We start from the raw sequence: 13,667 nt of genomic DNA, 5'->3' as shown, positions 1-13,667 counted from the left end.
AGTTCCCCATTCTTTTCTTTCCAGGCCGCATTCCTGTTTCAGAGTCCTCGGGACACAGGGATAAAGAGATACAAACCACTGGACCAACTCCACAGCATCCTCCAGAGCATGGGACTCTGGTCTGTACATGGCAGGGAAGCCATCTCTACTTGCTACCTGCTATTGCTGCCAACAATGCCTGGTTTCAGTTTTTTCTATTTATGTAAGAATATGTCTCAGGACCACAGGAAGAGGGCAGTTACATCAGTTAAAGTTTAAAATTGTGACCTGTGGTGAAGACTGTGGAACCAGAGCTGACTCCCTACAATATTTCTGGCTACAAATGAGTAAACAGCTTTCTTTCTCATGATGTAAATGTAAAATACCTTCCTACCTTCAGGAGTATTAATGGATTAGAGTATAAGGTTTATTGCTGAATCTGTTTTAACTGACAGACAATAAATACATAAGCCCATATTCCTAAAATTAGTAAAAATAAACAAGCAAACAAATAAATAAATAAACTAGATATCGAATATGTTAAACAGGTAGCCTTGGTCAGGTGTTTGGGGCAGCCATCCTTCGCCACACGAGACATGTGTACCACACACTGCAGTGCCTGCTTTGGGTACTGCCTCCTTTGCTCCTGATCCAACTTCCTGCTAATGCACGCTCCCTGACAGGAAGCAGATGATCCAAGTACGCAGGTCCTGACACCTTTGTGAAAGATCTGGATTGGCAGTTCTCTGCTGACGCATCCAGGAAAGGCAGTGGAAAACGGCCCAAGTCCCCAAGCCCTTAGGGACATAGGAGACCTAGATGGAGCTCCTGCTTTGGCCTGGTCCACCTCCAGATACTGTGGGCATTTCAGAAGTGGAAGATCTTCTACCTTTCAAGTAAATTAAAAATAAAAGGGTGGGCTTGGCATAATAGCATAGTGGTTAAAGTCCTCGCCTTGCATGCACCGGGATCCCATATGGGCACCAGTTCTAATCCCAGCAGCCCCACATCCCATCCAGCTCCCAGCTTGTGGCCTGGGAAAGCAGTTGAGGACGACCCAAAACCTTGGGACCCTGCACACACGTGGGAGACCTGGAAGAGTTCCTGGTTCCTGGCTTCAGATTGGCTCAGCTCCAGCTGTTGCGCTCACTTGGGGAGTGAACCATTGGACATAAGATCTTCCTCTGTCTCTCCTCCTCTCTGTATATCTGCCTTTCCAATAAAAACTAAACAAATAAATCTTTAAATAAAAATAAAAAAATAAAAGGGGGTGGGGATGTACAGTAACTGTGTAATGGAGACTATCATATCCAGTAGCATGTTATTTAACTTCATACTTCATGTTGTAAATTTCTCCTTTTCTTCCTGTTGTTTTGTTTTGTGGCTTTTTGTTTAAGGGAATGTGTAATGGAGACTATCACATCCAGATGTGAGGATACAATGCAGCATGCATCACTACTTCAAGATCAAAGATGGACTCCCAGTGAAACTGTATCTGTGCCATTGCCCATGCCCACAATGATGGACATATGACTGTTTATGAAGAACTATAGTAATCATATAGGGGCTCAGTGGGGGAGGGGAGGGGCTTTGGAGAGGGAGTAAGGGAAATCCCAGGATCTATGGAACTGTATCATAAAATGATAAGAACAAAAGTAAAAATAAAGACACAGAGAGAAACAGAGACTCCTGGCTCCTGGTTCCTCCCCGCTCAGGCCAGCGACAGTCCTGGCTACTGTGACATAGGAAGAGTAAACTAGTAAGCCAGCAGATGGCTTACCTTTTTAAGGATAAAAGCACAGAAACGGATACTACTTTAATTTTTACTTATGAATCCCAAATTCATGTAATAAAATTAACTCTTAGACAAGTAAGTCTGTTTGATCCTATTAATGCTAACCTAAACACTGAAATGCCATTTCCCTGATCTTATCACTGCAGAACAATGCAAAAATCTCCTTTTTTTCCATGAAAAGATACCTTTCTGTTTAGCGGGCAGATAAGTTATTCATATATATATATACATTTATGTAATTATGAAAACACACCATTACGTATTCAATTATAATGCTGACACTTTTTTTCACAAAAGGAGATACAGAGACACACAGATCTTCCTTCCACCATCAAATGCCCTCAACAGCCAGGGCTGAGCTGAGCCAATCCAAGCGCCCAGACCCACCCGAGCTCCTATGTGGGCTCAGCATCCTGCTGCTCCTTCCCGACCCTGGCCCCCAAGCAACCGGGTGGGAAATGGAGCTAGGACTAGAAATATCCACTCCAATGTCGGAACAGAGTGTCCTAGCACAAACTTAACTGTGCACAAAGCATCCACCCAAAACCGACACTTCACTTCTACATGTTTCTCCTTTTATCCTCTAACAAGAAGTATGTTAAAATAAATTAATTTCTAGGGCCCGGCGCCGTGGCGCAGTGGTCAAGGTCCTTGCCTTGCACGCCCGGGATCCCATATGGGCGCCAGTTCTAATCCCAGCAGCCCTGCTTCCCTTTCAGCTCCCTGCCTGTGGCCCGGGAAAGCAGTCCAGGACGGCCCAAAGCTTTGGGACCCTGCACCCGCGTGGGAGACCCGGAAGAGGGTCCTGGCTTCGGATCGGCACAGTATCGGCCGTTGCGTTCACTTGGGAGTGAATCATCGGATGGAAGATCTTCCTCTCTGTCTCTCCTCTCTGTATATCCGCCTTTCCAATAAAAAAATAATAAAAATAAATCTTAAAAAAAATAAATTAATTTCTTTGCATGTCTGGTATTTCTGAATGATATGGCAACTCTGCTTTTGTCCACAAATAGGCAACCTCTGCTTTTAAAATAACAGAACCCAGATTTGTTTAAGGACACAAAAACCCAGTTTGAATTGAACAGAGCTTAGCTCCCTCTGCAACTGTGAACATGCGGTAACGGCTCCGGCCAAAGAGGTGTCAGCTGAAGCCTGCTGAGCTTTCTGGAAAGGGGTTATTTCCTCTTCCATCCCTTGCTGCCAGAGACCTGGTGGCCAGAGCTGTGGCAGTTTGTGACTGTGAGGCGGCAGAATCTACCTACTGCCCAGCCTGTTGCTTTAGACTTAAGAAAGCAAGCTAAATTACTATTTTGTTTATCATTACTGAAAATATATTACCTGGCTTACGGATATTATCAGTTTACTTTCATCTACCTATAATACTAAAATAAACTTCCTTAACTTACTTTAATGTTAGAAATACCAGGGTTAACAATGAAACGTATCTAACTATATTGGTTCAAGACTGTGGATGAACTTGTGGTATTACGGGTGGTTTCTATCGAAAGCAGCCGCACTCACTCACTATGGGCGGTGAGACACGACTTGGGACTCTGCACCCAGTACCAGAGGGCCCAGCACCACTTCAGACTTGTTCCCTGCAGATGGGTGCTGCAGGAAGTAGCAGATGATGGCTCAAGTATTTAGGTCCCTGCCACCCAACCGGGAGACTGAACTGAGCTCCAGGTTCCCGTTGTAGGCCTGGCCTAGTCCCAGCATCTGGGGGAAGAATTATTAGATAAAAGATCTCTCACAAGTTTTTTTTAAGATGTCATAATCATAACTTTCAGGCAAGAAACTCAGATATAAATGCACTCACACAGCTCATACTCTTTACTTAATGCAAATGACTAAGGCTATCAACACCAGGACCAAACAAAACCACTAAACAAACAACTTGTTTTTTAAAGATTTGTTAATATATTTAAAAGGTAGAAAAAGAGTGAAGGAAAGAGAAATCTTACAGCCACTAGTTCACTCTCCAAACGGCCACAACAGCCAGCAGTGGGTCAGGGCCAAACCAGGAACTTTAAGAAACTCCAGCAGCCGGGCCCTGATTATCCACTGCCTTCCCAGGTGGCTTACCAGAAATCTGGACTGGAAGTAGAGTAGTTAACTGTGCTGTAACACAGATGCCCTAAAAAACTGAAGAAAGACTTCAGTTTTCTTTAAGCAAAACCATTATCCTTGTTTCCACATGAAATACTTGATTAAACAGTTATTTGGAGCTGGTGCTGTGCCACAACCACCTAAGCCTCCGCCTGTGGTACCAGCATCCCATATGGGTGCCAATTCGAACTCCACTTCTGATCCAGCTCCCTGCTAACGACTTGAAAAAGCTTGGGCCCCCACATGCACATGGGAGTCGCAGAAGGAGCTCTTGGCCTCAAACTGGCCTAGCTCCTGGTGTGCCCATTTGGGGAGTGAACCAATGGATAAAGATCTCTGTTATAAGTCTGCTATTCAAATAAAAATAACTAAGTCTTTTTTAAAACAAAGAGTTCTTTAATTATTGTGAGGGTTCTCCCCCTGCTAACCCTATAAAACCACATTAATTTGGGCCCAGCATGGAAGCCTAGTGACTAAAGCCCTCACCTGCCTTGTATGAGCCAGGATCCCATATGGGTACTTGTTTGTGTCCGGGCAGCTCTACTTCCCTCCCAGCTCCCTGCCTGTGGCCTGGGAAAGCTCTCTAGGATGGTCCAAAGCCTTAGGACCCTGCAGCCACGTGGGAAACCCAGAAGAAGCACTTGGCTCCTGGTTTCGGATCAACTCAGCTGTGGCTTTTGCAGCCACTTGGGGAATGAACCACTGGACAGAAGATCTTTCTGTCTCTCCTTCTCTCTCTAAATCTGACTTTCCAATAAAAAATCAATAAATATTAAAGAAAAAAAAGCCGATTTAGTAAGAGGCCAACCTAAAAAACAAGACATGGCCCTTGATTTCATCAAAACCCCACAATACTGGTAGCAAAATAGGGAAGCAGAAACTTGAGTCATGAGCAATCACTGACCTTGGTATCAGCAGTCTGAGGATCCTTCATTTCAACATTCTGGTATAACCCAGAATATTAAAGGGACTGAATCAATCACTGTTTCCTAAGAAGTGGAGTTTTATAACCGCACTGAGTTTAAAAAAAAAAAAACAAAAACCACATCATTCTAGGAAGTGCAAAAGACCAGCACCCTCCCTTCTGGTAAAATGAAAACAGAAAGTCAATGGTACTAGCCAATGTTACCTCTATGAATATTTCCTCCATAAGCCTGTTTAAGTTCAAGAACTCATTTAGGGGGCCCAGCGGCGTGGCCTAGCAGCTAAACTCCTTGCCTTGAATGCGCCAGGATCCCATATGGGCGCCGGTTCTAATCCCGGCAGCTCTGCTTCCCATCCAGCTCCCTGCTTGTGGCCTGGGAAAGCAGTCGAGGACAGTCCAAAGCCTTGGGACCCTGCACCTGTGTGGGATACCCGGAAGAAGTTCCTGGCTCCTGGCTCCTGGCTCCGGATCGGCATAGCATCGGCTGTTGCAGCCACTTGGGGAGTGAATCAATGGACGGGAGATCTTCCTCTCTGCCTCTCCTCCTCTCTGTATATCTGACTTTCCAATAAATAAATAAATCTTAAAAAAAAAAAAAGAACTTATTTAGGAACCCAGGTACCAAAACTTATTGGCATAATTATAGCATCCATAATTTTGAAAAAAAAATACATACATATATCATTTAGAAATAACACAAACAGCTTACACAAAGAAACGTAGCCTCTGGGAGTCTCCTCCACACTCCTCTAAGCCAAAAAGAAACGCCACAGCACAGGGGGGCCAGTGCTAACCCTCAGAAGCCAGGCAGTCATTCTTCCAAAACTGTCTCACTCTGCCCCGTTCCCTTCCTCACTCCACAAATATCAAGTAAAACAGTTGGAAAAAGGCCAACTAGTAGCTCCTCTTAACACTTTGTCTCTCCAATGAAGAATGGATTGGATGCGAGGCTACCTTAGCAGTGCTGTGGGTATGTGTTAAGATCAGCTCATCCTCCGGACCCCTCTCTGGGACCCTTTTGTCCAGGCTAGTGCTTTGCTGAGTCCCTGGGGGCTGTTGAATGCCAGGGGGTGAGCAGCTGTGAGCTACACACCGAGCAGCCCGCAGACTCAGGGGGACCCAGACTCAGGGGGACCCAACCCAAGCAGCCATGCCACTGATTCCAAGTCCTGTCCACCTGCTAACCTCGGACAGGCTGCCGGTTCACTAACTTCAGCACTCCATTTTCTGCTAGGATTTCAGGCCCTCAGCAGTGCCTCATCTTGCCCTTCACCCACAGCCACTGAAGCACCTTTTGTTCCTCAATGTACTCCTCACAATTCCTTCACACAGGCACAAGCTTAGTCTAGCAGTTATGTTGCCTGCATCTTACTTGGAGTACTTGAGTTCAACTCCCAGCTCTCGCTCCTGACTCCAGATTCGGAGCAATGCACACTTTGGTAGCACTGGTGATGATTCGAGAACTTGTACTACTCCCACATGGGAGACCTGGATTGAGTTCCTGGCCCTCAACTTCTGCCTTAGTCTAGCTCCACTGCTGCAAGCCTTTGGGAAGTAAAGCAGTAGATAAGGGAGTTATCTTTCTCAAACGTTGATCTCTGAAATTTTTTATTATAACTCTCCAATAATTACTAGAATCCTGCTCCAGTGTGCATGTCTCACAACAGGGTCTCAGGTCTTGCCTGCTCTCACAGTTCACACTGACTTTCCACTCTCTAGAACAAGGCTGGCCATCACAATTCCTTGGAACTGCTTTGCCTTGCTCAGTTGTTCTGCAGATCTGTTTAGCTCTAGTTCTGGTGTGCTGGCCTTGCCGACTCTCCGGATAGGGCAAGGTGTCATCTACAAGAGAATGTCTGGGTCAAGAGACACTATACATTCAAGCTCTTTAGTTCTCCATGGCCCTTACTCCAGTTCCTTAGGCCTTCACGGCTGTTCTTTTCCAGTGCACTCCCAGAAGCTCTGCTGAAGCTAACACACTGCACTGTTGCCAGACTCTCACGGGCCCTGGGATGAACCAGCATCCCACCTTACCACAGTAATATGAGCTCAGCGTCTTCAAAGGCCCTCTTCTCTGAACAGAAATATAAATGTGTATCTTACCAGCCCTGTCTCCTCCTATTTGAAGTAGAGGTCCTGAAAAGGCAGCCCCAAAGCTGAATCTGTCCCACCAACATGTAGTTTCACATGTACAGTGGCTTCATGTTTTTTACAGTATATACTTCAGGGAAGACATTTGGCAAAGTGGTTAAGATCCCATTTGTGATGGCTGCACACTTCCCAAGTCTTGAACTCAGCTCCATTCCTAGTCTCAGCTTCCTGCAATTCACACCCTGGGAGAAAGCAGATGATTGCACAGCTGGATCCCCAGCACTTCCACATGGGACTTTGGCCTTGCCCGGCTAGGCCCAGTCCGGTCCTTGTAGGTATTTGGAAAGTGAACCAGTAGGAGGGAGTACTCTGCTTCCCAAATAGTTCTTAAAAAAACAAAATAACAACAACAACAAAAAAGACCATTCATGGGGAAAAAATTGGCATAATTTATAGAGTGCATAGCTTTTGAAAACATTATCACCCAGAAAAACACAAACAAGTTACTCATAAAGATATACAGCCTCCAGGAGTCTTCTAGATGATGAACTCCTCTTGGATAGTCAGATATCCCGGAGAATGCACTGTAACTGGCTGACACTGCACATGTGGATTCGCCTCCCACGGGCCACACGGGGCCTTAGCTTACTGTGGTCCTACTACCACGCAATCACCACCCCATACAGCTCAACTTACCTCACTCCCCAGGACTGATACAGCCCATCCAGAGAATTTCCAGCCTTGCCTGGCAGGCATCATCAACCCCTCTTTCTCAAGGAGGTGGGAGCCAGGGTGTACCTCCGTTTCAGTCCTCAAACTCCTTGGCTTCCATGATGTTCTACTGTAGACTATAGCCCTTCTCTGGGCACCCTTTGCACCGCAGCCACCTCACACACTGTCTTGCCACTACCGGTCATGTCAAAAGGCCATATGCTGTGAGACGCTTTACACTCACTTCCTACACTCACGCATCATGGCAAGCCTGCAAGGAGCCAAACTAGCAGCATGAGCCCAGGGAAGTGAACATTGAGGCAATTTCTGGAATGGTAAATCTGACTCTCTACAACCTGCCTGCAGAGCATCAACCACGTTCTCCTGCAGGCACCCAGCACTGTGTGACCTGGCCATTTCCTACATGCAGTCTGTAACAAAATTGCATTCTTTCATATCCCTGTGATTTGCATTCATCTTAACCCCTGCTAGGGACTCCCTGCTCTCTGGAAAACACGCATTCACCCTTTATTCATCCTACCAGATACAAGGTTATGTCAACTTGGAACTAGAGTGTACCGAGTTCCTTCTTCCTCTGGTCTGCTTCCCCTGCTATGACTGAACTTTCAACAGGATCTTCCGTCAAGACATTCCAAGCGGCCCCTCCCACAGGTTGCCCGTTACTTCTTTCCTAGGATCTCCTAGACAATCTTAGAGAAATACAAACTGATCCTTGGCCTTAACACACTGCTACCTTCTAGATCTCTGGGTCCTGGGTCCGCCTGGGGCTCCCCAAGCTCAGCCTGCCGAAAATACTTAATCCGGGTGGGCAGAGGGCCCTTCCTTTCCCGTGTCACTGTACACTCTGGATACAAGCCGTGTGTCACACAGTGCTCCTTGAGGAGCACCAGTCCTGGCAAGTGAGACAATGCCCCACTTGGCTCTTCCAAGTGAACACTGTTCTCAGCCATCCTTCCTGCCACTGTCCCTTAAAACCTAATCCTACATGTTGACACTCATGCCTCATGGGGTTGCTCAGTCCTTGTAAGAACCATGCAGTTTCAGCGGAACTCTTAACTTGGAACAATTTTCTCTCTATTGAGTCTTCCAGTCCCGTAAGCACCCTATGCAGAATCCTAGGCAGATTCTCGCCCCTCTCAAAATCCTCAGTTTCCCTAGTGGATAAGACCTTGACATTGGGCTTCCTGACTTCATCTCCCACAGGAGGCCTTGAGGCTCCACCATGACACTCCATGTGATTTATGGCTTCTGGACTTCCGCTCACAACCCCTGCTGTGTGGAATGCCAGGCACTCAGGGCTCTTCCTGGCTCAGCTAACGTGGGGCTTCCTCCAACAAATTCTTTCACAAAGTGGCCGTTCATGTGCATTTCTTCAACATCCCTGGATATCACCTTCTGCCCAGAGGTTCCCAGCTGACCCTCTCCAGTAAACCGAAGCTTGCTACACTTCCACATTCTCTTCTGCCTTAGCATTTGCAGAATTAACATTTTTAAAGAAAACAAGTGAAGCCACTAGGTGGAACCCAGAACAGCTGAACTCATCTTCCCTTGATCAGCTGTTATTCCGGTGGTTTCAAAATGCCTCTTCGTTCTATTACTCTACTTCGAGTGTCTGCTGCCGAAGCGACCACACTCTTCACTCTAAATTGTCCTTCTCCCAAATCTGCTTCTTTCCCACAGCTTAACTTAAAACGCTGCAGATGCAGGGGCTGGCACTGTGGCGCAGCAAGTCCAATCTCCTATTTCATCCCAAATAAGGGCTACTCCGAGTCCAGGCTACTCCACTTTTGATCCAGCTCCTTGCCAACGTGCCTGAGAAAGCATTTCTGGCCCCTGCACTTCATGAGAGAGTTCTAGGCTCCTGGTTTTGGCTTGACCCAGCCCTGGTCCTTGGGACCATTTGGGGAGTGTACAAGAGAATTGGAAAAGCTCACTCACTCTTTTTCTCTCCTTCACTGCAAACTAAAATACACACACAAACACGCACACAAAAGCCAAAACACATGGATGTTGAACCAACTCAACTTTACTACTTTTTAAAATTAAGTTATTGTTTCCTTGGCTTCCAAAATTAACAAATAAACTCCAAAATGAACCAACAGGACAAAAAGCAAAGGACTGCAGCATTCAACTCTTTCCCTCAAGGAAAGAAAAAGAATTTACAAGTGACAGGGCTGGGTCATGAGTAATATATGAGGCAAAGCTAACCAGACAGCTGACAAACCACCCAGATAAGGCAAGACACACCTTTTCCAATTAGATTAAGCCAAGTGCACACAGAGACAGCAGGAGCAGATGGGGCTGCCCGGAAGCTTGGGAAGGGCCTCGCTGTGGAGCAGAGCCTAGAGCAGATGCAAAGCACACGGCCAAGGAGGTAGAACTGGATGATAATTGAGGTTTGCGGTGTTAAACCAGAAAACTGGGCGGACACTCTCCAAGTCAGAGGGAGTGCCCTAACTGCTGCTCTTCAGGGCAGGGAGCAAAGGAGGGAACATATTCAGAGTAGACACCCTGGAACGGCCATGGCAAGGCAAGGCACAATGTGTGAGGGGCTCCAGAAGAAATAAGACCGAAGTCATGCCAGAGCTTTCAGCCTTGGCGAGCAAAAGCAACTGGGTAACGGGAAAAGGAAGGAGGGGGTAGGGGCAGAAATCCAAACTACTGCCCCAAAGCAGAGCGCAGGTTAAAGAACAAGCACCGAAAATTACCTCTATTCTGCACCTGCCATGTTTTGAAAAGGCAAGCTGTGGAGAAGAACCACATATCCAAGCATGTCAGCCTTCTTTAAACACATCCAAAGCAGGCCCTCCAGCCTTCCCGGCTGTTGAGAACCTCAGAGCCACAATCAGGGAGTCTCCCAGGCTCTCAGGACCCCCTCGGGAGTCAGGCAATCAGGACAAGGGCTCTGGAACCACCGTCCTACATCTGAATCCTGCCGCCCCCCTCCCCACGAGATGGGAAAACCGGGAGGATCCTGGAGTTCAGGAAGCTTCATCGTCCAAGCCCAGCTCTGGCAGGCAGGTGACTGCACACGGAATGGAAGGAGCTGCGTTCTCCTCAGCCCCCAATGTGACTGGGGGCAAACAAGACTTCCAAATCCCACAGGACAGGAAATCCACAGACAGCCCCGACCCCTCTTCCTGGCTGTAGGTAGCTCAGAAGCCCACCCTTCCTGGGACTCCCAAGCATGTAATGCAACTGCTCTCTCTCCGGTTCCTCTGGCTAGCGGATTACCGGACCATCATCGGGTACAAACTGTTTCTCTGCCCTACCAGGAACACAAGTGGTTGTTGTACTGGGCTTGAAGGGAGATGTCGGGTAGCTAACAGTCTGAAAGGTTTAGACACGTGAGTCACCATTTGGAGTTTCAGTTTCCACAGCTGTTAATGTAAAAAGAAAGGCGCTAGCTAAGAAAATCGATCTTACTGTTATCTAAAAGACAGCATCATCCTTCTGTGGCTGATGCGCTATTCACGGTGTGTACATAACGGCCCCCAGCAATCATGTTATGCTCTCCTCCCTGGGCTTTCTCATTTCATTACTATGAGGGTTATTCCCCTCCTCCCCGGTTACCAGGCAGGACTGGGATCCCAAAAAGGTTCCCGTGCAGGAGTCCTACGAGGAGGAGGAGGAAGGCCGCGCTTCTGCACAAGGAGATGCCGGCGCAGCCCCGCAGGCCCCGGAGGCCCCCGCGTACCACCCCTAGGGGCCGTGAGTGCCACAGGCGGCCCAGCACGTCCTTTCGTCAGCAACCTCTCCCACTGAGGTTGAGGGAAGGGAACGGCGAGCCCCGAGCAGGAGCAGCAGCAGCAGGGCTAGCGGCGGCCGAGGACGCGATCCTCCCCTCAAGACAGCGCAGCGCGCCGGGGCCAGGGGCCGGCCAGGCGCGCGCGGCCGCGGACTCACCTTGGCGCTGTGCACCGCCTCCTGCGCGCCGCGAAGCTGCAGCCAGATGCGCGCGGGCAGCGGCTGCTCGGGCTCCAGCGCTCCCAGCACGGCCAGGCTCACGCCGAAAAGGCCCTCGATGCGCAAGCGGCTCCGCTCCAGCAGCACCGCCTTCTCGGCAGGGGCCGTGAATTCGTCCAGCACCGCCCGGGACGCCATGGCGGGCGCGGCCTCCGGCGGTGGCGCCGGGGGCCGGAGGCGGCGACGCCCCCTCAGCGTGCTGCCTTAAGCACCCGAGTCCGTCAGGCGGCGTCGGCCGTCTCCGGCCGCCTCGCCCCGCGCCCGCCCGCCCGCAGGCCAAGCTACACCATCCCGCCACGGACACCGCAGCTTGGCAACTGCGGGCAGCGAAGCCCTCCACCCCTTCGCCGCCGCCGCCGCCGCGGCCCGCCCTCTGACGTCATTGAGGCTCGCCGCCCCCTGGGGGAAGGGCGGTAGGATGCCGGCGACGGAGGCTGACGTCTTCTGCAGTCGCCATGGTAGTTGAGGGCGCGGGGAGGGCTGCTGGGCAAGCCCGGGCGGCGTCCTCTGCTGAAGCCCCGGCGCTTTGGGGGGTCATTGAGTGAATGCAGGTTTGTGGTTTTACATTGTTAGTGGGCTAGACTTCTGTTTTTCCTTCCACTCCCTCTCCTTCCCCTCTTGATTTCTTTCGGTAAACATGGTAACGGGAAGAGACAATGGTAATAGAAATGGAAAACTGAAATGCAAAACATGATTAAGCAAATTCAAGAAATTGAGTTCTGGTAGGGAGGCAGAAATTGAGTTCTGTTCTCTGTTATGGAGAACACCTGAAGGGGGAGCGGGACTGACCCACCCCGGTTGCGTTTCCCGCCTGTGAAGGCTCTGGTCGCACCTGGTTAGCTCTAGTGTGGCGTTGAACCTGCCTTCTCTGAGTCCAGGAAAAACAAATTCGGGAAAATAAAGGATTAGTTTCCTGCGTCTGAGCTAAATGTTGTGGAATGAGGCAGGTGGGAATTTTAACACCTGTGTCTTAATTCCTGACCTGTACAATGTAGGTGAGACAGTTACAGCACTTGCCACTGTGAAAATGAATATAGTACCTGAGGCAGTAAATGCTCACCAGACGTGTTAGCTGTAACGGGGAACAAACAAACAAATCCGAGTCCTCAACCTTCACCAAGAAAGCAGCAGCAGGATCCTTGTGTGTGTGTGTTTTAACTTAATCCCATTGATTTTTTTGTAATTGTGTCATTTTATGACACAGTTTCATAGGCTCTGGGATTCTCCCAAGCCCCCCTCCCATATTGACTTCCTCCATATTGTTGCAGTAGTACAGTTCATAACCAGTCCTAATTCCTTCATTGTGGGCGTGGACCATACAGAGTCCAGCAACTTGTTCAGATAAATTCAACAGTTTCATTGAGAGACTATCCCTGATCTGAAAGTAGAGCTGGCACAATATCATCCCCTCCAATGAAAAGCCACTACACATCTTCAACAACAGGCAGAAACATGGAAATCTACACCATCATGAAGTTAATTGACACAGTATTGAGTGATCAATATGTTAGAAAAATGCAAGTTCTTAACCACATCCTGTAACTACTTCATCGACATCTCAATTTTAATTTATACACAACCGGCTGCTATAAACCTTAAACTGGTTTTAGGGTACTATTCAACTGTCTCGTGTCTAATTTCATTTTTACATTTAGCAGCTTATAGTATTCAAGCATGCTTTTTACTGAACTTCACGAATTTTAGATCCTTTCGTGTTTAAGTACATTTTATTTTTACACCACCGATGTTCTTCTGAAACAGTGCCTCCAGTCTTCATGTCTTGGTTCCAGAGAAGAGTTCAGGCAGTCAAGTTCTGCTTGATTCCTGATGTTGGCACCAGGCAGCAGCAGCTGGTTGGGCTGCCTAGGTATATAGCTCCCCCACCCTGTCATCAGCAAACTTGTTAGTGTTTTTCCATGTTGGAAGCACCCTTAAAGGGAAGTGTAAGAGGGGTGTTGGCAACGCAGGACCACCTGGCAGGGCAGTTGGGCTGTGCACTCGGGCCTCCGGTTAGCTGCTGGTGGGTTTATGAGTTAGCACAGCTTGAGGTGTGCTCCTCACCCTGTTTTC

The 13,667-nt window shown here is 48.4% G+C and overlaps 1 protein-coding gene across 1 annotated transcript in view; it reads right to left on the bottom strand.

The window, feature by feature from the left end:
- Positions 1–11,853, bottom strand: part of N4BP1 (NEDD4 binding protein 1) — a 48,402-nt gene extending 36,549 nt beyond the window's left edge. Inside the window, exon 1 of the mRNA XM_040982742.1 lies at positions 11,538–11,853. Within this exon, the coding sequence (XP_040838676.1) occupies positions 11,538–11,735 (198 nt within the window). The 5' untranslated portion in view covers positions 11,736–11,853. The remainder of the gene's footprint in view (positions 1–11,537) is intronic.
- Positions 11,854–13,667: the final 1,814 nt, after the last annotated feature.

The sequence above is a fragment of the Ochotona curzoniae genome, unplaced genomic scaffold (assembly GCF_017591425.1).
Source record: "Ochotona curzoniae isolate NIBS_2020 unplaced genomic scaffold, NIBS_Ocur_1.0 contig_3622, whole genome shotgun sequence".
NCBI lineage: Eukaryota > Metazoa > Chordata > Mammalia > Lagomorpha > Ochotonidae > Ochotona > Ochotona curzoniae.
The sequence above is the reverse complement of the archived record's forward strand: the minus strand, read 5'-3'. Positions and strand labels throughout refer to the sequence as shown.